Genomic DNA, 27,989 nt, shown 5'->3' with positions numbered 1-27,989 from the left:
GATCCTAAGCCCGCACTGCTTGCATCGGCATGAATTTCGGTTTCGGCATTTTCATCAAAGTGTCCGAGCAGAGGAGGGGACTGTAAGCAGCTATTTGAAAGCTTCAACTTCCGGCGTTTCCAATTTTAAAGGCACGTCAGCCTTGATAAGTTGGCTCTAAGGTTCAGCGATACGCGAAAAGTTCTTGACGAATCGCCGGTAATAAGAGCACAATCCAAGGAATCTACGTAGAGTTTTCTTGTCATTAGGCTGTGGAAACTGCGCTATCGCAGGTGTTTTCTGAGGGTCTGGGCGAACTCCATCCTTGCTTACGACGTGACAAGGAACTGCAGCTCCTCGTAGGCGAAGTGGCACTTCTCTGGTTTCAGTGTTAGGCCTGAAGACTTGATTGTTTCCAGCACTATCTGAAGCCTTCTGAGGTGGTCTTCAAAGCTTGAGGGAAGACAACAACGTCATCTAAGTAGGCTAGACAAATTTTCCACTTCAACCACCGAGCACCGTATCGATTACTCGTTGGAACGTCGCTGGGGAAGAGCAGAGCGCGAATGGCATCACCTTGAACTCGAAGAGTCCGTCTGGTGTGATGAACGCAGTCTTCTCGCGATCTCTTTCGTCGACTTCAATTTGCCATTAGCCGCTCTTCAGGTCCATCGATGAGAAATACTTAGCGTTGCACAGCCGATCCAATGTGTCGTCCGCCCCGCCGCGGTGGCTGAGTGGTTACGGCGCTCGGCTGCTGACCCGAAAGACGCGGGTTCGATCCCGGCCGCGGCGGACGAATTTCGATGAAGGCGAAATTCTAATTCGACCCCAGGTGGTCGAAATTTCCGGAGCCCTTCACTACGGCGTCCCTCATAGCCTGAGTTGCTTCGGGACGTTAAACCCCAATAAACAAACCAACCAATGCGTCGTCGATGCGGAGAAGGGGGTAGACATCCTTCTTCGTAATGCTGTTCAGGCGGCGGTAATCGACGCAAAAGTGAAGGGTCTTTTTTTTCACTAGGACGACTGGTGCTGCCCAGGGGCTCCACGATGACTGGATGACGTCGCCAGGAAGCATATCCTCAACTTGCTTGCGGACAGCTTGGCGTTCTAGCGGCGATACGTGGTAAGGGTTCTGCTGCAGTGGTCGGGCGTGTTCTTCTGTGAGAATGTGGTGCTTGGCAAGCCGGGTTCATCGCACATTTGATGCTGATGAGAAGCAATCGCTGTACCTTTCAAGAAGACTGCGTATTTGGTGTTGGCTGCTCCGGGGTAATACTGGGTTGATATCAAACGTGGGTTGATTGTCTTGGTCAGATGGTTCTACGGGTTCGTCGGGGAAGGCAAATATGTCTCTGATGTCTGCCTGCTCCTCGAGAAAAGCAATTGTCGTACCATTGTATAGATGCCGGTATTCCTCGGTGAAGTTGGTTAGCAGCACCTGGGCTTGGCCATTTCGCATTTGGGCGACTCCCCTTGCGACGCCCAGTCCTCGATTCAGGACTAACTGGAGGTTCGCCTTCGACGACGCCTTCGGCAGTTTCGATGTCCCCAGTACTTATGCAGGCGACGACACTCGACCAGGGCGGCGCGCTCAATGCTTCGTCGACGACCTTGAAGGCAACGCGATGAGTCGCGCTCGTCGCAGCAGGTATGGCTTTGTCCGTGGAAAGCTTGATTGACTTAGATCGCAGGACGATGATCGCCCGATGTTCCTTCAGGAAGTCCATTCCCAAAATCACGAAGAATGTAGCATAAGTTCTCCCATTTACTGTAACTCGCGGTGCAGCGTCCTGACGGCGTAATCAGGTTACCACCTGCGGTGCGGATCATCGGGCCATCCTGAGTTGTTGTTACTTTCCTAAGACGGACAGCGAGTGGCCCACTAATGACAGAGTAGTCAGCTCCCGTGTCGACCAAGGCAGTAACCTCCTGACCGTAGACCGTAACTTGAAGGTCACTTGTTCGCGTTCTCGTATAGCACGCTGTCTTCGGTGTCCGATCTCGGCCTCGTCGAGTAGTGAGGCTACGGTTGGCGTACTCCGACGTTACTTCTCTGGGTAGCGGTAAAACCTTCAAGTCCGGCCGCGTCGTCGTCGTCGCTGTTGTCATCGTAATTGAGGCATGGTCTTGCGTTTTCGTCGATGGAGGATCTTTGTTCTTGCGCTTAGAAGCAACAACCTCAAGTCGAAAGGCTGTTTTATTCAGTTTCACCTTCGGGGGGCGGGGGAGCGTCCACGTATGGCGTAGCCTCGGCGAGAAGATGCAAATAGCGGTGACGATGGCGACAGGGAACGTGATAGGCGGCTCGGTGATGAGCATTCTTCCCGACGCGAAAACTCCTCGATTTCGGTTGGTCGCTGGCCGGGTCGAGGTCGTGGGGCGTCGTAAGAGAACCCACGGATGCCCATTTTTCTGTACGGGCAGTGCCGTAGGATGTGACCGTTTGCCCCAGTGGAAGCATAGTGGGCAGCCCTGGTCATAGTGGGCAGCATAATAGCACCATTTTCCAGGTGGGGAGTGTAACTTGCACCCAATATATTGTTACCAGTGAACTATATATGGTATCAGTGGACTCGACTCGTGCATGAATCATGAACGACGAAGTGGCGGTCCGCTGGACGACAGCGACGCTGACATTGTGAAGCTAGACCCTTGGCGTCTCTCAGCTGAGTGCCGGCCATCGCAGCGCAGCCGACCATACACATCCCGTAACATACCGGTAACATCCCTACTGCCCGTTTTGGCCAGTGGGCCCTGTGATTGCAAGAATATGCTTTGTCCGTAATTCACAAGTCCGGTCGCCTCCATCAAGATGCAGACTGCCTTTCACGCTATCCCGTCGAACCCCCTTCTTCTACCGACTGTGTCATACGCCTGTGTCCTCTCCATCTCCGACATCTCCCACATTGCCGACGAACAGCGCTTGGATCCCACCCTCAGATCTCTCATCGACCGCTTCAGCACAGACGAGTGTGACATTTTCTTGGTCAGGTTCTTGCTAGACGAAAACACGCTGTACCACCACAACATGCGACCTGATGGCGCTGAGCACTTGCTAGTCGTTCCCCGACACCTACGCTCCACTATCCTCGAACAACTGCATGACGCACCTACGGCTGGTCATCTTGGTGTCTTCCGTAAATACGACCGCGTTCGCCGGTGTTTCTTCTCGCCTGGTCTGTACCACTCCGTCCAACGCTACGTGGCCGCTTGCAACCTCTGTCAGCGCCGAAAGGAGCCCCCAGTTGTGCGTTCTGGACACCTGCAGCCGATTCCCATCCTACCAACCCGTTTTCTCGTGTTGGGCTTGATTTACCTGGGCCCTTCCCGGAGTCCTCCTCAGGAAACAAGTGGATTGCCGTCACCACCGATTATGCCAAGCGGTACGTGATACCTCGCGCCATTCCAACCAGCTGCGCCATTGACATCGCTGACTTCCTTCTGCATGACGTCATACTACACCATGGCGCTCCCCATCAACTCCTTACCGACCGTGGCTGCTGCTTCATCTCCCGAGTTGCTGACGAAATCCTTTTGTCGTGGTCCGTTCGTCACAAGTTCACCACGGCTTATCGCCCTCAGACGAACGGCCTTGCGGAGCGTCTGAACCGCACGCTGACAGACATGCTCGCCATGTATGTATCCGACGACCACCGAGACTGGGACATCAGCTTGACTTTTGTCATCTTCGCGTATAACTCTTCGAGCCATGATACCGCTGGTTACTCTCCCTTCTACCTTCTCTTTGGACGAGACCCCTTACTGCCCTTCGACACTTTGCTGCCCACAGTTGGCCCTGTCACTACCTATGCAAGTGATGCTATCGCCCGAGCGACGCCGCCCGCCAGGTTGCTCGCCATAAGCTCTCCGCCTCTCAAGAGGCTCAAAAACATCGCTACGATGGCCTGCACTGTGATGTGCGCTACCCTGACGCATCTCTCGTCTTGCTGTAGTTCCCCTCCCGTCGTGTGGGGTTATGAGAAAAACGTCTGCCGCGCTACACAGGTCCTTATCGTGTATTACTGGCAGTGACCGACGTAACCTATGAGATCACGCCGCTCCACCCAAAGTCCCCTCCGCTCCACTGACATCCGAAGTAGTTCATGTGGCTCGCCTAAAGCCGTGTCACCCACCCTCGACACCACACGCCTAGCACTCACCGGGACGTTGCCTTCAGCCGAGGGGGATAGTGTTACCAGTGAACTATTTAAGGTATCAGTGGACTCGAGTAGTGCATGAATCGTGAACGGCGAAGTGGGGGTGCGCTGGACGACGACGACGCTGACAGTGTGAAGCTGGGTCCTTGGAGTCTCTGAGCTGAGTGCTGGCCATCGCAGCGCAGCTGTCAATACACATGCCGTAACATCCCCGTAACAATATTATTCTTTGGGAGACCACTTGGAATTTCAGAAGGCAATTCGAATGTCCAATCTAAGAATCCATTGGATTTATCCAACTAGTTTTGCACATTCCAGTTGGTTCCCTAGATTCCAAATTGTGTCATCTCTCGCAGTTTGGACGTGTAACCGACTGGAACTTAATAGCCAATTGAAATAGCCGACGGAAATCTGGAAAGCAAGTTGGTTAATTCAACTGGACCAACCAAATTACATTCTTCAAAAGCGCTAAAACAACACGGACAAAAAAAGAACAGAGGGACGAGCGCTCGTCCCTGTCTGTTCCTTCTTAGTCCGTATTTAGCGTTTTCGAAAAATGTGAAACGTGCACCAACTAGCCCGAAAGGCCACTCTTCTGAACCAATTGGATTACTCCACCCTACTCAATACTTTTATATCCATTTGGCTATCCATTTGGTTTAATTTGGATCCAATTTGGTGTCACAATTGGTCACAATGTTTTTGTTTTTTTTTGTTTTTTTACTGTGCTGCGTTGTACTTCACAGCGCAAGACATCGCATTTTAGCGAGCAGTGCTGATTCTGAGAGCTCCACTGTGACAACGGTGCGCCTCCTTTTAGAATGGGAGGATAGTGAACGCAAGATAGTAGTAGTCCAGTTTAAGTGGTGCCTATCACCAATCACGGTTCCCAACAATAGCACGAGAAAAGAAAATGATAGCTACTATATCCACAGCATCCGCATGGATCCGTAGCTCTACATAAAAGGGCGTTATGTTGCACTCAACCAGCGGTTCGCTGCACGAAGCAGAAAATATCAAGGGATGGCAAGAAACACTCAAGACAGAAAATAGAAATTCGAGGCACCTAGTGAAAAACAAAAAAAAAGTGGATGCGTTTAACGTAGTTATACATTGTAGACGTGCGGATGCAGGCGTTCATTCTTCAATGGAAGGGGGCACTTAAGCTCGGCCTTATGGATATGACGCGATTCTATTGTCTATACTTGACATTCTCTCTAATTCTCTACTTGACATTCACAGGTCGCGGCGAGTCCCAATAAAACTACCAGAACAGTGACTCAGTGGTTAAGGGACGAGCCCCTGCACTTACAGGCGGCTGTTTCTATCACAGCCACCGGCAGAGATTGTGCCACCCATGCTGCTCTTCCCGAGCAACATCTCGCGACCAATGAACTGCCACCTGCCAGGGCAGGTTGCGATGACGTCGCAAGGTTACGTGTCCTAGCTGGTGCGACGCCCTCCTCCCACTGGCTAGAGCTGGCGCGACGATCCTCCGAACTTACCCAAGCTTCCTCCCATTGGCTGCAGCTTGCGCGACGCTACTCTGAACTTACCTGGGCAAGTTCGGAGCGCAAGACAAGACAAGACGACAGGATGACAAGATTCTTGCTCGGGATTGGTACGTTTGGAGCAGGGCTTCGCACTATAAACGACCGCCGAGTTTCAGCGGTCGAGTAAGCCCGGCAACTCACTATTTATTCCTAAAGTTTTCTGTTCCTTCCTTCGAGAGGTCTTAATGAGTTAAACACTCAGCGTCGGCTCAAACACATTATTCACAGACAACGCCACTGCCAGGAGCCAGAAAGCCATGGCACATATGTCGCAGCATTTTTCTGTGTACTCGACTCTCCGTAGAAGGAAATAACAGAAGAACGAGAAAACCTAGTTGCACTTATTTCCCTGACCATGCGCTGCCTTCCCTTTCAAAGCGAATAAAGGCTGCTCTGTTGCGTTTTACATATATGCCAGACAAGTTGCGATACCTAAAATATTCGTGTCTTGGGAGTGTTGCTATTGCGACCATCTGACTGCTAGTGGTTCTCAGAAAGCGTGCAGATGTGAACAGGAGGTCTACGTGCTGTAGTACGAACTTTGATGGGGCCGGTATTTTTGTGATAGAAAAATTTGAGAATAAGGCATAATGTGCGGAGAAAAACTGACGGACACCCAGAGTTATTCACATTTTTGCCGCGTCCTAAACATTGTGTCCAGGCATACACGAGCAGAATCCCGTGAAGGCAGTAGGGTGGATTCCGTGCTAACGGTGTCGGGCAGCACGCTGAGACGCCCTGCTGCCGACGTCGTCGCTGTTCCAGCCCGCGACCGCCTTGTCTGAGTGGCCGGCCTCGGCCGGAGGAGCGCTCGTGGCGTTGGAGCCGTGGGTGCTGTGCACGTACAGGTGCCTCCTGGATCTGTGGCCGGACACCACCATGGAGAAGATGAGGGCCCCGACAATGCCGAGGATGACGGCGGCTACGATGATAGGCAAGACGATCCTGCAGGGTATGGGACCCCTTAGAATATACCATGTCCAGTTTTGGAACACCATTCCCCGTGTACCACTCAGGTAGGCACGATTTCTCGCGGCGTATCTAAAAACAGCCTTCTATATTGAAACGAAGTAACATGTCTTGCGGCTGTGTAGAGCAAGACCATAAAAAACGCCTTCTGGAATTAGTTATTAGGCGGATGTGAGGAAAGCAAGGTTCGTTGTGTTCCAAGGACGTCAAGATAGACATGCAAATTGACGCTCAATAAAAATGCAAAGTAAATATAAATGTAATGTAATAAAAATGTATTGTAATGTAAAGGTGAGTTCAAAGCAAAAGGCGGGAGCCGGGATCTTTAATCAGATTTAAGTTAGGGAAATCGGCCGCACAGGAAAATATTGCGAAGTTTCTTAAGAATGCTCGAAACATGTAGATCGAGTTCCCGCGATAAAAAAGACGAGTTCAGATTCCCCTTTAGTGCACCTTTAGAGATCTCGAGAGAGACCGACTTGGTAGAGGAGGCAGGGGAGCAAGACGCGTCTATTGTGATGTGGGGCTCCATATCTTGAAGAGCTGAGAATCAAGCTGAGGACGCTTGCAGGCACTACAGGATTCGATAGATTACTAGCGATGGCCTTACGCAGACTAAGTGCTGCAAACATGTTAGGCGCCAGGTCATCGCTGCTCTTGATTCCAGTAAGCCCTGCCATGCGCTCTGTCTTGTTCCATGCTGTCCCTGTGCAGTGGACTGCTTCAACTCTGAGCAGCTTATATTGCATTCCGAACTCACCTAGACAGCAATCATAATTAGGTCCCTCACTATCGGCACACTGGGATTGGGGGGCTGTGCGTTGTAAAATTATCGCTAGGAAGCATTTAAAACGTGAACGCCTCATGGAAGAACTGGCAGCCGTCATCACCATTTTTGTCTGTCACAAGGGCTTTACTTAAAATAGCTATTGCGGTGTAGAGGAAAGAGATCTGAAATGGAGTGATCCTCGGGATCACTCCAAGACTTCAAGAATTCGAACGCCCTTGGCCTTTAAACTAAAACAGGCAACGAAACGAAGCTTTGATGTGCACTTTTATATAGTCAGTGGTGTGGAGTTAAAAGTCGATAACAGTGCGCTCGACCTCGCGGGCATTCAAGGGTGCGCGCATTGTACGAACATAACAAAGCGATGTCGCTTCGGTGTCTCCAATGCATGGCTCATTGCGGCCTTTTGTAGAGCCAAATCACGTATTATGGCTTACTTCGCCTGGCTCCTCTCTTCTTCAGCCGTCTTGATTGGAGTCCACATGCCTGGTACCTGCAAACACAGCGCGAAGCAGTAAATAAAACAAAATGTAATAAAGCCTCCCCGAGTAAGTGCTCATCCCTACCGCTCTTGTTTGGGGAGAAAATACGGGTGGAACAGAATACGGGTGGGTCAAACGCAACCCCATCTTTCCACATGAGACAGAATTCGTCCGCATGCCCGCATGGCCTGGGTGCGTATTCGCCAACTGCAGCCTGTACAGCCACAAGGCTTGAAACCACGGTGAATTGATCACGGTGACTGAAGATTGTCACAACGGCTTACCTAAAAGGGATAATAAATCCTCTTAAACGGCGTTATATGCCACTAAGCATCACGATTTGCGACCTAAAAGGTAAAAAATTGAAAAAAAAATGAAAATAAAAAAACAATAAGATTACAGTACAGAGAGCGGAGTCGAACGGCCGACCTTCCATACGCAACACGTGCCTCTAATCCACTGCGCCATAGCGGCGATGTCAAGCCGTCGTTCTGAATGAATATTTATAACCAGCCTTAATGTGGCTGCTACCTGCCGGTGGGCGGCGCTGTCATCGCTGGCTGTACCGGCTGCATTTGGCGAACACGCGGCCTGGGTCTGCCTGAATAGTATACCGAAGGCTGTTAGTCCTGTCTTCCCTTTGCAAAGAGTAAGAATTAAAGAACTGAATTATGCAGTAATTGGACGCGGTACCCTATGAAGTAAAACATAAGGCTCCATAATTTGGGAGCCAAAACGATCCGCAAGAACAAGAGCTAACCTACTTAATGATAGCAATGATAATGATGCTCCTAACATTGATAATTATAAATGCGTATCTTTGGCGCGACAACAGAAAAGAGGAGGGGGCTTATCAATTTATTTGAGGAATGAAATCGGCTATCACTGTTTACCTGAATGCTGTGAAATGAATGAAGATGTAGAAGCTTTGTCTTTGTGCTGCGGAAAAATTGTTGTTATAGGTATATACAGACCGCCTTCAGGTTCGGTATCTGCGTTTTGCAACTTTGTTGAAAAAACTTTGGAATATGTCTCTCTTAATAATTATGAAGTGGTTTTTCTTGGTGATATAAATGTTGATATTCTGGGTCAAACGTCCGTTACGAGAAATTTGCTAGATTTGTACAACAGCTATGGATTTGTGAACTTAATTTCCTCACCAACAAGAGTTACTGACAACTCTGAAACGCTTATTGATGTGTGCTTTACGAATATTTGCACTAGTGATGTCCCGGCTGGCGTTTTGACATTAAGCATTAGTGACCATATGCCTATATTCTGTATAGTTCCGAGTCAACCAAAACAACACAGGAGTAAACCGGAATATTCCACATTTAGAAGAATTGATGAAAACAGCTTATCAGAGTTTCGACGTCTTTGTGCTAGCACAGATTGGAGTAATATTTTAAGACAGGAGGATGCATGCCAATCGTACACAAATTTTATATCTACTATTCAAGAACACTACAATACTGCATTTCCGCAAGCAACGCGCAGAACTCATAGAAAATCAAGAAAGCCGTGGATTTCAAAACAACTATATGACCGCATACAGGAAAAGAACAGACTTTTTTCTCGTTTTGTGAGAACAAAAGACACTGACATTCTCCGTCAATTCAAAACGTTCCGCAATAAGTTAGGCGCTGACATTAAAAAAGCAAGAAGTGATTATTACGCGAGAAAGTTCTCCATGTCTGATGGCTCGAAGGGAACATGGAATACACTTAACGATCTTCTAGGTAAAAACAGAACCAATGCACCCGTCTCACTCCACATTCATGGCGCGAACTATGATGGCGCTGAACTAGCAAATGAATTTAATGGGCATTTCTTATCTGTTTTTCCGCCAAAATCAACTGATGGTCCACATCAAGATGCCTCAGTCTATATAACCAGTAAACAAAGTAATTCCATGTTTTTGTTACCATGCACTGACTCAGAAATAATTACCATTATTCACTCCTTACGCAGTAATAGTGCTCCAGGTGTCGATGGCATAGCTCCAGTCCCGATCAAGAAAGTAGCAGATGTCATTGCGATACCATTAGCACATATAGTTAACCTAATGTTCACGACAGGCACATTCCCACATCAGTTGAAAATAGCTCGTGTCACTGCCATTCACAAAGGGGGTGACATTAATGATTTAAATAATTATCGGCCGATCTCCATTCTTTCAGTTTTTTCTAAGATTGCAGAACTTGCAATCAACACACGTCTTTCTCAATATCTCGACAAAAACCATGTCATCTCCAAGCAACAGTACGGATTTCAAAAAAACAAAACAACTGAGGCCGCCTTACTGGAAATCAAAGAAAAGCTAATTGAAAACATTGAAAATAAACTGCTAACAGTTGGCATATTCCTTGATATGAGGAAAGCGTTTGACTCGGTTAACCATAAGATATTGCTTGAAAAAATGCAGTGTTATGGAATACGCGGCGTTCCTTTAACCTTATTTGCTAGCTACCTTGACAACCGATCTCAAACAACTATCATTAACGGTATTTCATCTGGGATCGGTCAGATTGTGTCTGGTGTGCCACAGGGCTCCGTTCTGGGACCAACGTTGTTCTTATTATATATTAATGATATCGTCAACCTTCGTCCAGCAGACAGCATTATAATCTATGCAGACGATACTAACGTATTTTTTTCAGGGCAAGATAGTAATATTTTGCAAGCAGCCTCCAATAGTTGGTTATCCCAATTGTCTGTTTGGTTAAAATCAAATAGGTTAGAACTTAATGTCAGGAAAACAAAGTACATACTGTTTAGAGCCAAAAATAAGGAAGTTCCGAACAACTTCCAAATTCACTTCGAACAAGCTCCTATAACTCGTGTCAGCTCTACAATGTTCCTTGGAGTCATTTTTGAAGAACATTTACTCTGGACAGATCATGTAAACTACGTTTGCACTAAAATGGCTCGCTCTGTTGGTATCCTAAATAAATTTCGCACAATACTGCCTCGAAAATTCAAACTACAAATTTATTTCTCTCTAGTCTTTTCGCATGTACAATATTGTTTGTTGATCTGGGGAACGACTACCTCAACCAATCTTGTGAAAGTACTTACTTTACAAAAAAGAGCTGTACGAGCGATTGATAATTTAAATTACAGTGAGAGCACAGGTCCTTCCTTCCTCAACCATAGACTGCTAACCATCACGGCGGCTTACCACAAGAAGCTTGCTGTTTATATCAGAAACCTTATGAAAGGAAACTGGCAGACTTTCGAGAGCACATATTTAATTGCCCAAACAGCATACAGTCTTAGGCACCCTCAATACCATGCATCAAAATCCCGTACAAACTATGGGTTCCAAAAACTAACTCACATAATTCCTCATACATTAAACACCTATCCATATTTAACAGAATTGTCGCTACAAAATATGTCCGAGGTCAGGTTTAGGAAAACTGTTCATGAATATTTTTGTTATAGCTAGTTGTGGTGTGTTTCTACCTAATCAGTTTTTGTCTTTGTTATGTTTTGATCTTAGTTTGTTGTGCTTAGCTCTATGCATGCTTGATCTCTGTTTCGTTGTTAATATATCCGCTGCTTTTCTAGTTTCTGTTACTTATGGAAACTTTGTACCATTGCCAAGTGCCACTTTGTTTTGTTTTTTTTACATGGGGAGGGCAGGCCTCTGTCAGGCGCTACTAGGCGCCTTTAGCTTGCTCTCCCTTGTTTGCAGTCTCTGTACTGGCCAAACAAAACCAATAAATGAAATGAAATGAAAACTGTGCTGTTTAAGCAAAGCGCTACCCACCGTTGAATATTCGCTAACTAAATCAGGTGCGAGAATAGAGTGGTCCATGCCCTCCTCTCCCTCCTTCATAAATTATATCGTGACGCACGCGTAACCGTGCAATTTTACCAGCACATCATCACTCCTGCCGCCTCAGCCATGACAAGGGCATTTACTCAACTTTAACCACTCTTTACTCTTTTTTTTCTACAATCTCCTAAGTATTAGGTTACCTTCGTACTGCTGCTGTCATCCATTGCAATCACCACAACTTCAGACGTTTATCCAATCTCATTTGTAATTATGTATGCTAATCCCACATGTGAAACCCCTTGAGAGGCGCATTTAAGGTATTGAAAATAAAAAAAAATAATTTCATACCACCACAAGGATCATCTTTCCTGGGAAATGCTCGAAGCGTAAGTAATAAAGAAAAAAAAGAGAGATTTTCTTCGCATGCTGCTCGCTTGGCTCACTGCATACAGTCATCTTCCTTCATTGACTTCTTAATTGGATACAAGAATTTAACCAACTGTTACACGTCTAACAATTCCTCATTCCCCTTTTCCCCAGTTATTTAGGCCACGCGACAAGGCACAGTGCTTCGTCCTCTTTTCTCAATTTATATTAATTATCTTACAAATAACGCCTTATGTATACGCTTATTCGAAGACTGCTGCGTCATCTATCGGCCTATTAAGAACACAGCCTTTGTTAACGTGCTTTAGAGGGGTTTTGATAACATCCAAACCTGGTGCGAAAAATGGCTTATGTCTTAAACCAATAAAAAATCATGTATTCTTACTTTTCATCGCACACAGTCCCACCTGGTTCGAAAATCCGCACTTTCTGGCGGTGACCGCAGCTCCGTAACTTCTCAGACACTTAATGATTTCTGCGGGCCCTTCATGGAGCGATCAAATAACGAAAGTGACCAGTGAAACTTAGCATATCCAATTTATGTCGCAACCTTCGATTAGCCACTCGCTCTGTAAAAATCATTAACATACTGCACCTCGGTTCAACCTACGAGCAAACTCGACACATGTGATATATATGGGACCCACAACAAGCTAGCAACATCAACTTGCTATAGCCCCGCCGCAGTGGCTCAGTGGTTACGGCGCTCGGCTGCTGACCCTAAAGACGTGGGTTCGATCCCGGTCGCGGCGGCTGAATTTCGGTGGAGGCGAAATTCTAGAGGCCCGTGCACTGTGTGATGTCAGTGCAGGTTAAAGAACCCCAGGTGGTCGAAACTTCCGAAGCCCTTCACTACGGCGTCCCTCATAGCCTGAGTCGCTTCGGGACGGTAAACCCCAATAAACCAACCAAACCAAACCAATCAACTTCCTATAATCCGTCCAGAACCATGCTGCGCGTTTTATATTTCTGGTTATTTATATACGCCAAGCACTACTAAACTCAAAGTGCAAGCTAACCTGCCCAACTGCCTATTATCACAGAAAAGCCGCTCGGTTATCCCTCTTCCATAAATTATATCGTGAATCCCCGGGTCACCCCGCCATTCCTGCAGCACATTGCCACTTCCGCCTCCTCGGCCATGACGTACCCACCTTCATCCCCTTCATCAAGACATATTTCCTTATTTTTCTTAAGAATACCCAAGGACTGAAATGACCTTCCTGCTGTCATCCATTGCAATCACGACCACTTCAAGCGTTTCACTGAAGAACTCATCTGTCACTACAGCCGCCCTGGTCCGCTGCTGACCCGAAAGACGCGGGTTCGATCTCGGCCTCAGCGGTCGCATTTCGATGGAGGCTAAATGCTGGAGGCTCGTGGGCTGTGCGATGTCAGGGCACGCTACAGACCCCAGGTGGTCGAAGTTACCAGGAGCCCTCCACTGCGGCGTCCCTAATACGCTCAGTTGCTTTGGGATTCCATACGCGTAAATGAAGTCAATCATCTGTCATCATGGATGCCCATCCCTCGTGTTAAACCACTTCACAGGGAAATTAGAGGTACTGAAAATAAATAAATAATAAAATCAATGTCGAGTCTGCGCGAGTCCTTTCCACTTCCGTTTGCCTGTCCGTAGCGCAGTACAGTTTTTTCGACAATGCGTCGGCACAAACAAGCCCAGCTTGCCGCCCTAATACGGAATTCAGAGCCGGACAAAACTCCTCTTAACCAGGGCGGTAATTGTAAAGGCGTATTACATTATGACATTACAAGGTGCATCGAGCCCCGGTTGCTTATATTCGACGGGATAGGACAGAGCGGTGGCTCATTGGCCTCTTCGGGCGCAGGGGTCTCAAGGATGGAAACTGGGCTAAGCTACAATTATTTGAAATATGAAGCTAATGCGCGTACAACAAGCATGACTTTTAGTGAGAGCGCAAGCAGGGAGTCATATTTTAAGTCTTATGGCTGTAAAAAAGGTAATTGCATAAGGCAAGTACGTGTAGCTGGGAGTGCGACTCAGTTAGGATTGGGCATCACTTTCTTGGTCATGAAGTGCATTGTCTACAACCGCAACAGTGGCATTATAACGTCAAAATAGGAAATTTTTTTTCTATTTGTCCTTTCATATAGCAAATTCTAGAAGCAACTAACTAGATACAAACTTGGCAAGCAATCATATTTGCCTAATAGAATTGGCGTAAGAAGCGGAACCGTAGAACGTTCCCGTCACAGTTTTCTACTGTTTAAAGTTGTTCCGCTACATAAGTTCTTCCTTCAAGCAGTAAAAGGCCCTTAGGGACACTGCTTTGCATGCATGACGTTCGTCGTAAGTGTTCTTTCGTATTAAAGAGAAATACGTTTCTTACGGCTGCGATTTGACGTGCGCTCATCATTGGACTAGCGTAGCCCCGAGCAGGACCTTCGGCCGCTCCAGTCTCGGAAAGCTCGTATGGACTTTTGTCAGCAGCAGATGCTCGGGCTGGCTCAGGAGCACCCTCCCGAGCTGGAGCAGGAGCTGGAGCAAAAGCCGAAGCTGAAGCCGAAGCAGGAGCCGAAACCGGAGCAGCAGCCGAAGCCGGAGCTGGGGCAGGAGTCGCATCCGCTGCCTTCAGGGCGCTGTTCAAATCAGGCGAAGCTCTTCCTGCACGGCCGCTACCGGATTTTCGTGACCCCTTGGACTTTTTGCGACTATGCGGCGAAGACGTGCCGCTGGCTTCTGCGGCGCTGCGTGAAGACCATCAGAACAAAGAAAAAGAGAGAAGAAGCAAAAAAAAACGAAAAACATCTTAAGGAAATTAGGGGATGTAACTTTCAGGTGTTACATTTACGTGAACCACCTGTTTATACACTAGACCTTTGTACTGGGCCAGGGAGACGTCAAAATGCATCCTCTGGACTGTTGCAAACAGGTTGCCTAGCTGCTTCTATCATGCTAGCGTGGGGCGCAAAACAGACCATTGTCATCATTACCACCATCAATAGCCTGACTACGCCCACTGCAGGGCAAAGGCCTCTCCCACGTCTCTCTAAAGAATACTGTCTTTTGCCAGTTCCGACCATCCTATCCCCACAAACTTCTTAATCTCACCCGCCCACCTAACTTTCTGCCACCCCCTGCTACGCTTGCATTCTCTTGTAATCCACTCCGTTACCCTTGAGGACCAGTGGTTATCTTGCCTTCGAATTACATGCCCTCCCAAGCCCATTTCTTTCGGGATTTCGTCTGGGATGACATTAACCCGAATTCGTTTTCTCACCCATTCCGCCCACTTCCGGTCTCCTAACGTTACACGTGTAATTTTTCTTTACATAGCTAACTCCGTTGTCCCTGAACTTAAGCTGAACCCTTTTAGATTAGCCTCAATGTTTCTGCGCCACAGGTGAGTACCAGTAGGTACAGCTTTTGTGCGCTTTTCTACAAGCCAGCGAACAATAAAGCCATTACCAGGAATCCCTTATTGCTAAGGTCTGGCCTAATCGAAGAAACACGTGATTCATTATTGTTCGCCCCGGCTGGCCACTGTTTCGCAATGACCAATTAAAGCAAGCTGCAAAAAACACTAGTGATTTAATGCGTAACGTAAAGCAAAATATATTGCCCGAAATACCAGTATTTGAGCGCTCGCCTTAGCGACTCAATGAATATTTTGCTCTGGTGGTGGTTATGTCTACCTCAGTGGCGGTGGCCGGAGTTTGGAGGCTAAATGCTGTAGGTGCTTTACGCTAAAATTTGGGTTCACGCTAATGAATTACACGCGGTTGAAAAAAATCTGAACTCTCGTCAACAGCCCGCTTAAGAGGCTCTTGCTCTGGCGCGGGGAAACTCATTCAGCGCTTTGAGCTTTTGTTTTAACGGGGGGGGGGGTCTTAATGAAGGCAGTGTGGCTGTACCCACGGTGACCGTAGAAACTCAGCCTCAATATCACATGATAAAGCCAGGTCCAGGTGGTTTTTTCAGCTCCCAATAAGGTCATTGGAATGTTTAAAAAGGTCAACGAGAATGAAGACCACAAAAAGAAGCCTGGGTGCAACATCAAACACGAAATCACCTATGTAAAGTGTGACGAAAACGTCGTTTACAGTATTCCGCTCAGATGCCAACGAACCTACGTAGGGCAAACGGGCAGGTGCCTTAACAAGAGGCTCAGAGAACACGAAATATCATGTGAGCAACTTGCAATATCCGGGAATCTGGCACCTCATTGCGCACACTGTAAATGCACGCCATTGCTGAAACAGATGGGAACGAGAAATTATCGAAGCTTTCACGATGCACGTTGCTCCAGATAAGCAATGCATCAGCTCGCCTTCGGTGATGTTAGGTGGAACTGAATTAACCTACCTCAGGAACAGTAAGTAATCTTCGGCTGTTGTAAGCGCACGTGTTGATCGTTTTTTCCTTGTTCTTTTTCCAGTTTTCCCCCCTTTTTCCTTCTTTTTTCCTTTTTCCTTTTCTCCTTTTCTTGTAAGCGTGGGCACTCCTCCCTCTTCTGTGTATGATATGACGTCAATACGTGCATATAGTCATGTTTCTTCAGAGATTAAACAGTTGTTAAAAAGCACTTCTTCCCCTGTGTTCGTCCCTTTTTTCATATTTTGATAGCGCTCACCAATACCTTCAAGAATGTATTTCCGACCAGCCCCAGTAGTAGCTCTTTTCACTCTAATGAAGCCTGCTATACTCTGCGAGCATTCAGAAATTCTACGCTAGAGCTCATCTGAATCGCCCCCAATGTAATCGCTCCCAATGTAATCGCCCCCAATACGCCCCGTTCCCTTCGATCAACCTGGTGCGGTAGAAAATCGTCGAACAAACTGCGTATAACATAGGATCAGATAACTCAGTTACTGTCGACACGAAGAGTTAGAGCACAAGAGGAAGGAGACAGCATTTTGTCCCTGCACTTCCGCATATGCCGCGCCGTGCCATGAAATGCATTTTGACGGACAGGATGTAACCTTGAAGAAAGAGGTTCTTGCCTCTTGAATTAAAGGAATTTGATATTTAATCAAGCCTCAGTGAACACGACCGGCTGCCAGTGCTACTTATTTACGAATACCAAAGTTAATCAGTTCGTGGCGGAGGTTGCGATCTAGTGCGCCCTATCAGAGGCGTCCAGCCACCGGTATCCTATAGCCCCGGCTGAGCTCGTTCAGCGCTTCAGTTGTGCTCACAACAGCACTGACTCCAATCGCGGCAGCCTCAGAGAATTTTTTTCTTCTTCACGGCATGCTACTCACCTCTCGCTGTTCGGAGACACGTCGCCCGAGACCCTTGGGTGCTTCTTGGAAAACCTCTTGTGATGCCTCCTGTGTCCGCTGCGGCTGTTAACTGGGCTGCCGCCGGCCGCGGTGATTGAATCAGCCGGAGTCTCGTCCGCATTCTTTTCTGCGGAATCCATGGCCCACAACTCCCGCAAGTAGGGCGGTCAAGGCCTAAAAAGGGAATCTGGAATGCGCTTAGGCCCACCCGTGCTTGGTTGATGACGCCTCGGCGCGGAGCAGATTCGCCGAAACTTCGCTCTTTTTTTCTTTTGCTCAGCGCGACTGACGCCTGGGTATCGTAATCTAGACTTTTGCAGCTCGAAAGCAGCGACTCAAGGACCCCGAAAGGAAGCATATAATAATTATGCGTTATTATTTGAATGGCACACTCCAAATTAAACTACCTTGATGAGGTAGGTAGCTGGCACAGGACAGGGTTAATTGGGGGGATATGGGAGAGGCATTTGTACTACAGTATGCGCAGTCAGGATGATGATGATGAGTACTTTCACTTTCATGGCAAGGAATGAAACCTGCCATAGGTATATCTTCCATTGCTCCCCCCTGGCCTTGGAGCTTCAGGCGATACACAATGCCATTGCTTCCCTTCCACTCGTACCTACTTTCGATATTGTACACATTTACACCGACTCCCTTGCCGCCCTTAAGCAGCTTAAGGCTGTCCGGCGCACATTCCAAGTTACACAATTCATTCACCAACTTTGCACAAAATACCCCTGTCGTGTGCGTATACACTGGATTCGCGGGCATGCCAAGGATCCGCATAATATCCATGTGGATGCAATGACACACCTTGACACATCTGATATCCCGCCACCTTCCCCTCTTCCCTCAGATCCGTTCCTGTCCCATGTTTCCGAGAAACAGTCTTTGCGTCAGCGAACACGCGCTCTAATTCCTCCGTGTTCGTACCCTCTCCCCCGGAGTCTCACTCGGGAGGAGGAGGTATCTATGCGCCGGATTCGGGCAGGAGCGGCTCCGACTCCTTCTGTGCGTCATCGGTGGCGTGACAAACGTTACGAAGTGACAGACAGGTGTCCCCATTGTGGTGCTGCACCCGACCAGTGTGATGAAAAACACTTGCTGTGGACTTGTCCGGCTACAGCTTCCGTGAGACGACGTTTACTAAGAAAGGTTGGCCTGCGATGGGACGTTGCAGACGACTATACCAAGTGGACTCTAGATAATCGCTATATCACGAACTGTTGCCGCTTTTTAAGCGAGGCTTGTTTGCACTCCTTTTTATAACTTTCTCTCGTTTTTCATTATGCCTGATGGGAAACAGCTCGAATAAAAAAAAAATATCTTCCATTGCTGCTGCTGATGATGATGATATACCGTGCCATCACGGTCTAGCCGCAGAAGACGACGACAGCCCCAGCACGCCTGCCAAGCACGCGCATACTGGATGATGATGTTTTCAGGATGACGATGATGAGTACTTTCACTTTCATGGCAAAAAATGAAGCCTACCATAGTTATATCTTCCATTGCTGCTGCTGAGGATGATAATGATTATGGCCTCAGGCTTAATGGCACATATCCACGGCAAGGGACAGGCCAGGGTGCATAGCGGATGGAAACGCGCTCATATACAAGGAGTGCTACAGTAAGTAGTCTCATTTCTTCCTCCTGCAGCTATCTGATGCCCATTGACTGCTATGGTTTCGAAGCTTCATTGGAACGTTGTCTGCACATGCCGACGTAGATCTGTGATTTATGACCAGATCTGTTACCTGCCAGGTCCCAGATCTGGAATGCCCTGAATTATGTGTGAACCCGCGTTTTGCCAAAATTTTCGCGACGGCGCTCAGTGACCTAAGCATGGAACGCGCAAACGCAGCAGTCCACAAAATATCCAGATAAAGCGACGAATGTCAACACAAGCGGACCCTACGCTTGTGGCATGCGGGTTTCAAACAAACTAGACTGCACAATGCAAAATGCCAGCGCCGCTTAGTTATAAGCGGAATATTACGAATCATAACATTGGACACTCGTTGGAAGCCGTTTGCCACGCCTTTTCCGGGCACGTCAAGGGCGCGTCTCATCTTTCTGGCATGACCTGTCCATCCACGGTCGAAGGCGAACCGGGCGCACACAGTGCCGTCTTGAGCTGACGCTCTCTCCTGTTTCGGTTACATCGCGGCCACGCGAACTGGCAGACCTCTATGATGCCGTGCCAGATTGTTGTTCGTGTTAGCCTTTCAAAAGATGGCCCATACCCACACAGGGGGATCGGCCAAGAATCGGGAGGCAGAGGCCTGCTGTTCACCTCTACACAATAAAGGCAAATAATAAAGCATGCGGGAGAGCAGCACCGATTGATTCCATTTCAAATAAAGCATGGACTGAAAAGTTACAAGAGTTTGGATAATAAAAAGAGAGAAAGAAGAAAAAAAGAAGAAAAATTAAGTCAGAATGTATAAAGACATAGAAAAGAAAATACCGGAACATTTACCAAGGTATTCGATGAGTTTCCAGGAAATAAATTTTGAACAGCGGCATAAATGGACCTGTGGCTGAACCCAACTGTGGTGGCGCCAAATGATAGCAAGAGGAGGAGGAGGACGAAGAAAAGGATAGGCAGGGAGGCTAATCGAAGAATAATCGGTCTGCTACCCTACACGCGGGGAAGGGGTTGAGTGGGTAAAAAAAATGAAGAGAAAGAAGAGTAAGAGAAAATTGAAGTCACATAGAAAGTCAGCGTTCGTTAAAGTCACAGGCTATCATGCAGGCCAGAAGTCCGCAAGAAGCCGAGCAGTGCCTTGGAGGCCTTCACCGCCGACGATCGCCGCGGCCAGTGGCCGAGAATCTTCATTTCCGTCAGTGGGCATGGATTTAGACGCTCCAGCGCACGGCTGAGAAACTACCTTTCGGCGCTGTAGGCAGGGCAGTCTCAAAGAATGTGAGTTATAGTCTCGTCATGCCCGCAGATGGCACATGCAGGGCTATGCGCCATTCCGATTAAGAAAGATTAATGGTTGGTGAAAGCTGCACCAAGCCACAGGCGACACAGTAAAGTTTCTTCACGTCGTGGTAGGCCGGATGGAAGTCGGAGCAAGAGCGGGGTGCTCAAACTAAGGCCAAGATGCTGCAAGGGGTCCTCCCCAGCAATCGTCTTCTCAGCGAAGGGAAACGGCGACAATGGAGCCATAATTGATCGATAGATTCAGGCTCACGGCAACATGCAAAGAGGGGAGATAGCGCCAAACCAGACCTGCCTAGAGAGAAATTCAGAGGAGGGATACGGAAGCGCAACCTTGTCAGGGATACTTCAAGCTGTCGAAATCGGCACTTTCCTGTTCTAGGAATATCGCAGATGTTGACATTCCGCCGATGTTAAAAGTGCTGTGTCTTGCGCACTTTGTAACGAACGTGAATGGCGCATGCTCCGTAGAGCCGCTTCGTCATCGTCGTCATCCGTCGCTAGCGCCTTGCAATCAACTGTGATGACGTACCGACAGCTTGTTGCTGTGTGCTAGGTGGTTAAACTGTAGGTTATAGTGTCTTTATTCTATCGCATTTCGAGATAAGAAACCAACGACCGTCAGCGTGTATAGGTGTTTTCGACAGTGGTATTAAGACTCACCAGCTATGGCGTCTATTTACCTGCTATATTTCGACGCTCAAGATTGGAGGTGTCTGTCAGTATACAGCTTTGCTGTAGCCGGCGGAAACAATGGGCGTGGCCCAAACGAAGCGTGTACGTGCATTATAGTTACACGCCACGCCTCGGGTGTGACCTATGGTTTTGATGGACCGACGAACACTGGCCAAATTTAGGAATGGACAAAGCCTTCGATTCAACTCGGGACTGCCGTGGCGGCGGCAGCTTGGGCCATCGCTTCAAGCGGCAGCAAACGTCAGTATGACCGACTGCAGCCGTTTAAATTCTAACCGAATAGGAGTTCGTGCCATTCTCCCCTGTCGAAAACATCGGTGCCCTGGCTGCGCGACGAGCTATAGGCAGACCTAAATCGCTCACAGTCGAAGAGCAAATCTTCTGTGCACTGGAATCCCGCAGGATCGCGAGTTTAAACAGACCGGTACATTACACGTCACGAGACCAGTGTGACTTCCTTTGTAAGGGAGACGTCCGACGCGCTGTGCAGAAGTGGTGGCCCCCTTTTTCTAAGACTGCGGCCAACCGTGCTTATATTAAACAACGTTTGCTTCTTCGAGGCAGCATCATGGACGTCATGGGAGGTGTCGGCGGCACATACCTTAGAATAAAGTCTCGTTCAAAGTCTAACCCTGACGTGATCAAGAAATTAAAGAGATTGTCTTTTCTGAGCTAGGAAACCTACAAAATGGGGAGCAACACGAATGCTGTACAGCGTGGCTTAGGCTGACGCCAGAGCCGCGTATCGCTGGCTGTTCGAGCCTAGAGACAATACTGGGTATATTTGCAGAGGCTGACAATAGCTGGAACGAAATTTGATTTGGCTTGTCTTTAGTTTGTATCTGACCGACGGGGAGGGAGCATTATGACAGTGCTGTGGGCGTCTCCGCAGGGCCGCTACCTCCTGCGGCATCTGCCCTATTTGGGACCCCGGAACCGCTTGAGCAAGGGACTCTGTGGCCCCAGGAATCGTCGGGTGTCGGGCGCCAATGCTGATTAGAGGTCCGAATGCCGACAGCTTGGCCGTCATCTCAATTCGCACGCCGACAAGAATACAGAGGGCTGGCGGTGGTCAGTTTGAACTAAATGGGTCCATTTAGAAAGCCGTCGGGAAAAACCGCAGCTCCTTCCGTTCTCCCCTCCCTTCGGACTAAAGGCCTTCGTACGATCGTCTTTTGGGCGGATTCCGAAAGCATGCGAAACGCACGTTCTCACCCTCCTCCCGGGCGTGGGGCGGAAAGCCATTGTATGTACACTTTGCTGCTTGCGAACGAGCTGGATGGTTCGAGCGTTCCGACTGGCACTCCCGGCAGTGCCTACCGTCTAATCGCGTGCGCCGGTTCAGTATGTATTTGAAGCGAAGCACGCAGATATCTTGCGGTAGAAATTACCCGTATTAACTGCGGCGTATTCGAGATATATCCGTTGCGTCAACGTTTCGTTTGCTGCGGGATTTTCGTCGAAGGTTGACTTGTGGTCGGCTGTGGTGGCACGGATCTCGGACCCGTACGGCCGCGAACCAGTCCGCTATAAAAAATTTTGCAACATCGAAGGCGAGTCTGATCATCTGAAGAGATGTCGTGGGAAACGATACGTATTTGGATCATTTCTACCCAAGAGACTGAAAAACGCCTCACATCGAAATCGAGCACTCCTCCTTGTTCGTCGCTACGTTACCACAACGGCCTATGATTTGTGCCCCAGAATAACACAATGCTGCCTGGTCTGAAAGTTACGCTGCCCCGACGATTTCAGAACGACGACGCAATGTTTACTGCGAATTCTCGATCGGGCCAGGCTGCAGTACAGGCTGCTAGCAACCGCCCGTAATTACAACCGGGATTATCACATCTTTTTCAAATAGTTAAGATTTTTAAGACTTAACATTTTTATTCCGTTATTAATAACAGCACATTCCAATGCGTTTTCATTACGGACAGAAAAAAATAATAGCACTTGCAGCCTTTCCCAAACATTTTCAGATTAGCTGTCACTGTAATATATAAACGGCCTTATCATTCGCTCCCTGCTGAGTGTTACTGCAAAAGGCATGCTTACCTATTTAAGAATTGTGCATGCATTTAATATTCACGATTTAGCAAAACTCTGCTGTCAGCCACAAATGCTAATGCACATGAGAAATTATGGTGTTTCTAACTATCTGAAAAGGGCATAAAGAGTTGTAATTAAAGCAGTTCTGTATTTCACAGAACAGCGACAATGCAACAATAGTAATTTATTTCTGTCGTATATTTCAGGCCATTAACAAAGCCAAAATCTAAATAGCCCTGTTTGGCTGCAAAGGGGCTGAGACGGGCATCACTCTGTAAAAGCGCACGGCTTTTTTTCTGCATGGTGACAGCGGGCCATGAAGTTGTGCTCTAGCATTCCTTGCTGAGCCCATATTGCAGTTGCACAAGCCAGAATGCCGCGTTGAAAAGCGTTGAAGGCCATGTCATTGTTGCCATGTACAAAGCAAGCTCTGTACAACTGCGAAGCATTCTCAAATATCGCTGTGAATGCAAAAAAAGTGGGTGCCTTTGTATTGCATAAAAGTCTACACATGCCATTTTCACTAATTTAAATATGAATTGATGTGGGAGCCAGTAAACTGGATTACAGGTAGACTAAATGCATGAACCAATTTGGATGATTTACATGGCAACGGCTTCTCGCTTAGGATAACAAAGAATACTTGTATAGTCAGGGAAACAGGATACAATGGTCATATTATCTGGTTATCTCGAGCAAAGACTAACATCTCAAGCAGAATTTGTAAAATTGGATTCCCAGTATGAGAACTATGAGGTCGAACAATAAAATGGAATTAAAAACAAGTATGTAATAGGCCTATATGCATATGTTCTCTGATACAGGTTCAAATCAAAGTTTAAAGTTATTTTCACTCAACAGTAAAAAGCAGAATGACTGTATGTAAAGGGGACCAGTTCCCAAGCTAGTAAGCACAAGTGAACTTTTGCTAACTGCTAACACATGTTCATATCACTTAACATAAGCCAAATTTTGGAGTGCTGTTAGGTGGTGACTATCACCATCGTAAGCAAAATATACCTATTTCACTGCCAGTCTTCTTTTGAAAGAACGAAATTAACTGAAGCATCGACAGACATCAGAAATTTTGAAAAGAAAAATTTGAAGTGGGCTGAAGAATGCCTAAGCAAAACAGAAAAGTAGTGATGGCTTTTGTCGTTTCTGGCATCTATATGCTGCAACTTCAAGTTGACGGCTTTTGTGTTTAAGATGAACCAACAGCCCTGTTAACACAATCTTGAATATATAAAAGTCGTATGCATAAGTGTGCATTTGTAACATTCTCACTGAGCCATGGTATGTAGTCGATGTCTTGCTTAGCTGAAGAGGCGATAAGAGAGAAGCACCAAGGAAAGCCTGTGACTGATAGGCAGAATAACGCATTCTTAGCTTTTAATTGCACGAGTTTAGCTTAGCTGACTAGACCTAGCCTGCGCAGAGTGCGAATTCGCCTAAATGCAACTGTATACCATCCGACAAATCTCTTGTGTAAATCTGCCCCAATATTACTTGAAATAGAGTGTGAGGAAAGTCTTTGCGCATAACGATTAAATGTTGGGCTAGTTGGTGTTCAGACTTCACAGGCATATTTTAGCGCGAAAGACGGGACGACAGAAAGACGGAACGAACACGGCCGCTACTGACAACGGCTTTATTGAAGCGAGAACGAGGCATATAAATACGCCTCTGGCCTGCACCAGCGCTACCTACCAAGGAACTTGGAATCTACATAAGAAATCATATGAGGTGCGATAGGAAATTTATCTCGGCATTATACAGAACGATAGACGTGTCACTAACCCGCTCCTGTCTCCCTTTCCTGATAAAGAAAGCTTCCGAGGTTTCACCGGCTGTTTTTGAGCACTTCTGCTAAGGATTGAACCGGTAAAGAAACGCGGCTCTCAATTGGTGCAAGCAATGCAGTGGTCAACTAGATTAGTACGTGTCTTATTGTAGATATCTTTTGCATGCTCCCGGAGTCCATCGTTTATACAGCGCCCTGTCTGGCCTATGTATTCTTTGCCACATGACAGGGGAATCTTGTGCCTCGTGCTCGCTTCAATAAAGCAGTTGTCAGTAGCGTCCGTGTTCGTCCTGTCTTTCTGTCGTCCCGTCTTTTGCTCTAAAATATGCCTGTGAAGTCCTTACGCATAACATCATTGTATTGGTTTGGTGAGCTGAGCAAGCGACTAAGAACTTCATTAGAACAATTTATTTTAACATTTGTTATACCTAAACAGTATTAAATAAAAATACTTGAGTGGTGAGCTGACATGATATGTCGAATTACAACATGATGAGTTTATAATTTACTAATAAGAAATAATTAAACATTAGCAGCCAAGCACAATCACACGGCTAAAAAGGAAAGCTTTGTAGCGTTTATTTCTAGCCTTACAGCTGGGCTTGGGCAGATGTAATGAGTAATTACTCTCTTAATGCAAATCTTTCTCTTGGGGGATTCACTTAAATCAGTGTTTGAACATCATTTACTGCGTGGATTTCTACAGTGACGAGCTCAAAGGAAAAGAAGTTAGTAAGCCCTGTGAGGTAGAAGGCCATTCAAGACCTTTGGGGCACAAACAAAAATTAATCTTGAAATGCAGTGACATGAGCCGCCTGAGGCACAACACTGCTTGCGAGGCTAGTGCAGGAGGAACCATAAGTCGGAACAGATTAGTTAATGATGTGACGGTGAAGATTTCAAAAAACCTGCAGTTACTACACGACATGACGAAATTTGATGATTCACCTTTAGTGCTGTTACACTGGAGCTTCAACAATAGCCTGAGAGAATAAAACAAGCGGCTCAGGTCTGAACTCATTCCAGGATTCTAGTTAAGTTAGATTTGTGGCATGTGTCATTAGAATACCCAAGGTGATACAACACAAGGGACTGGAACGCATGTAACTCGGAGGACGGTGATACTAAGGACACGTCATAGTGGAAGTATCCTAGGTTGTGGGTGGGTGTATAAGGATTATTAGGTGAGTATTGAACCAATATACAGTGAATATACCTTTATCGGAAATTATTCTTCAACCAACAAACTGCTGTGTCATACAACACATCCCTCCAATCGCCTTCATAATTTGCGAGGAAAAATGTACTGGTTTAGTCACATACTTAAGTAACATAGATTAATTGCTCATGTCATCATAAGAATTAAAAAAATTATAATTTCGTATACACAGCCATGCCTCAGTAGTACAGGCCCTGTTAATATGGATTCAAGTTATTTAGAGTTTTTCGGCGGAAAAAAATTTTTAAATGTACTTACCTTTGTTAACATGGAAACTCGCTGATCAGAGTGGGCAAAGCAAAAGTGCATACCACTCATTGTTGCGTGTGCTCTTGTCACATTATTATGCAGAGTGGAAAGACTTAAAACTTTGGATTTGAGAAGATAGATAAAACACTACCTGAATCGTGTGGCACTTTTACACACTGGAATTTCCATCACACCACTTGCGCCACTGTATGGACAGAATTTTATATTATCATGTGAACTGCCAGGCACACCGATTTCTCCAGCTTGCATACTTTATGGTTGCCAAAACGCTTCTCTTTCTGGGGTAAAAATCATCGTCAGGGCTCGGCGACTCACTTCCCGGTGTAGATTGCTCTTTGCACAAAATGAATTAATCTGGTTAACTATAAAAGAACAGAGCCGCTTGCCTACATGGTAACCCCACAGACGCCTACCCGTAGCCCACACAATGTTAGGTTACCGCTTTTTAAACAGTGTACTGCTCAGAAGAAAATAAAAATGCAGTGCTCCTGTTTCAGGCACGTAAGGTGGGCAAGAACAGAACTAGGCGCCGGTGCAAAGCGGGGAATCTGCTAATGCAAGCAGCAACAGCCATTTCATTCAATGCGAGGAGTATGGGAATGGGTTCAAATTAAATGTGGTCCTTGCGTCGGCAGGTCGATAGTTCGATTGATACTACTGGACACTCAGAAACAGGGCAACGTCAACATCGTAGAGCCAACTACCATGCAACAGTGCTTAGCACATTTCAAAGAACTGAAATATGGCTTGTTATTGTAGCTTTGGAATGTGTGCAGTAATGGTGCTGTCGTGACCCCAAAAATGTGAACGGATAACTGTGGCAGGAAACCTGGCGGAGCTGTCAGGAGGGTGCCAATATGCATCTATGTGTGAGCAAATAAACTTTTGTTCGCGTAAAATGAAAGGAGGATTAAAGAAATGAAGGACTGCCGAAACACAGCTGATTATGCCCAATATCGCTGTAACTCAGCGGGCAAGTAATCATGTTCGTAGCAAGCAGTCACAGGGAAATGAAGGTAGCAGATTAGACGCATGCATGTGCATCGACGACATCTTCTCGAGGCTTCGAGAAGGTCCTTTTAAACAAACTGCCGCGGCTAACCCAGGAAGCGCTGCTGAACAACCGCTTAACATTATAAAGCCGAGGTCGCGAGCAGCTCTGCACAATAGCATTGTGAATACATCATCCAGTTTCGTACCGCTGAACTTCAGATTGAAGGGGTCCGTGAGCAAAATCAGCACCAAACACTGTCACTGCCTATGAGGCGCTTCAAGACAACTGCATTTTTCTGATTGCAGTGGAAACCAAGTTCCCACTTCAACTTCATATTGTTAAGTATTTATCAATATTGACCTAACACTGCTAAGCAAAAAGAGAAAAAAGCAATGGCTAATCTTTTCTCAGTATTCTGTTTTTATTTCTCATCAGGACTCGTTATACCCAACTTGCTCTGATGGTGACATAACTTTTGGTCACATAAGCTGCGGCCACACTTTTTTTTCAGCGTTACATCGATTGATACGCTCATTACAAAGACCCTTGAGTTGGCACATAATAGAGATTTGTACACTGTCAACCAGCCATGATTTAAATACGGCAATAATTCTTGTTTGTAATCG

At 46.9% G+C, this 27,989-nt stretch overlaps 1 protein-coding gene across 1 annotated transcript; it reads right to left on the bottom strand.

Annotated features, from left to right (window-relative positions):
• Positions 1–6,402: 6,402 nt before the first annotated feature.
• Positions 6,403–17,515, bottom strand: LOC149327460 (uncharacterized). The gene is made up of 4 exons (XM_089564889.1): positions 17,355–17,515; positions 14,480–14,837; positions 7,889–7,944; positions 6,403–6,640 (listed from the first exon to the last, which is right to left on the bottom strand). Exons 1-4 carry the CDS (start codon positions 17,513–17,515, stop codon positions 6,403–6,405), a joined length of 813 nt encoding a protein of 270 aa, XP_089421015.1.
• Positions 17,516–27,989: the final 10,474 nt, after the last annotated feature.

Source organism: Amblyomma mixtum, chromosome 10 (genome assembly GCF_055824585.1).
Source record: "Amblyomma mixtum isolate Tamu chromosome 10, ASM5582458v1, whole genome shotgun sequence".
Taxonomy (NCBI): domain Eukaryota; kingdom Metazoa; phylum Arthropoda; class Arachnida; order Ixodida; family Ixodidae; genus Amblyomma; species Amblyomma mixtum.
The sequence above is the reverse complement of the archived record's forward strand: the minus strand, read 5'-3'. Positions and strand labels throughout refer to the sequence as shown.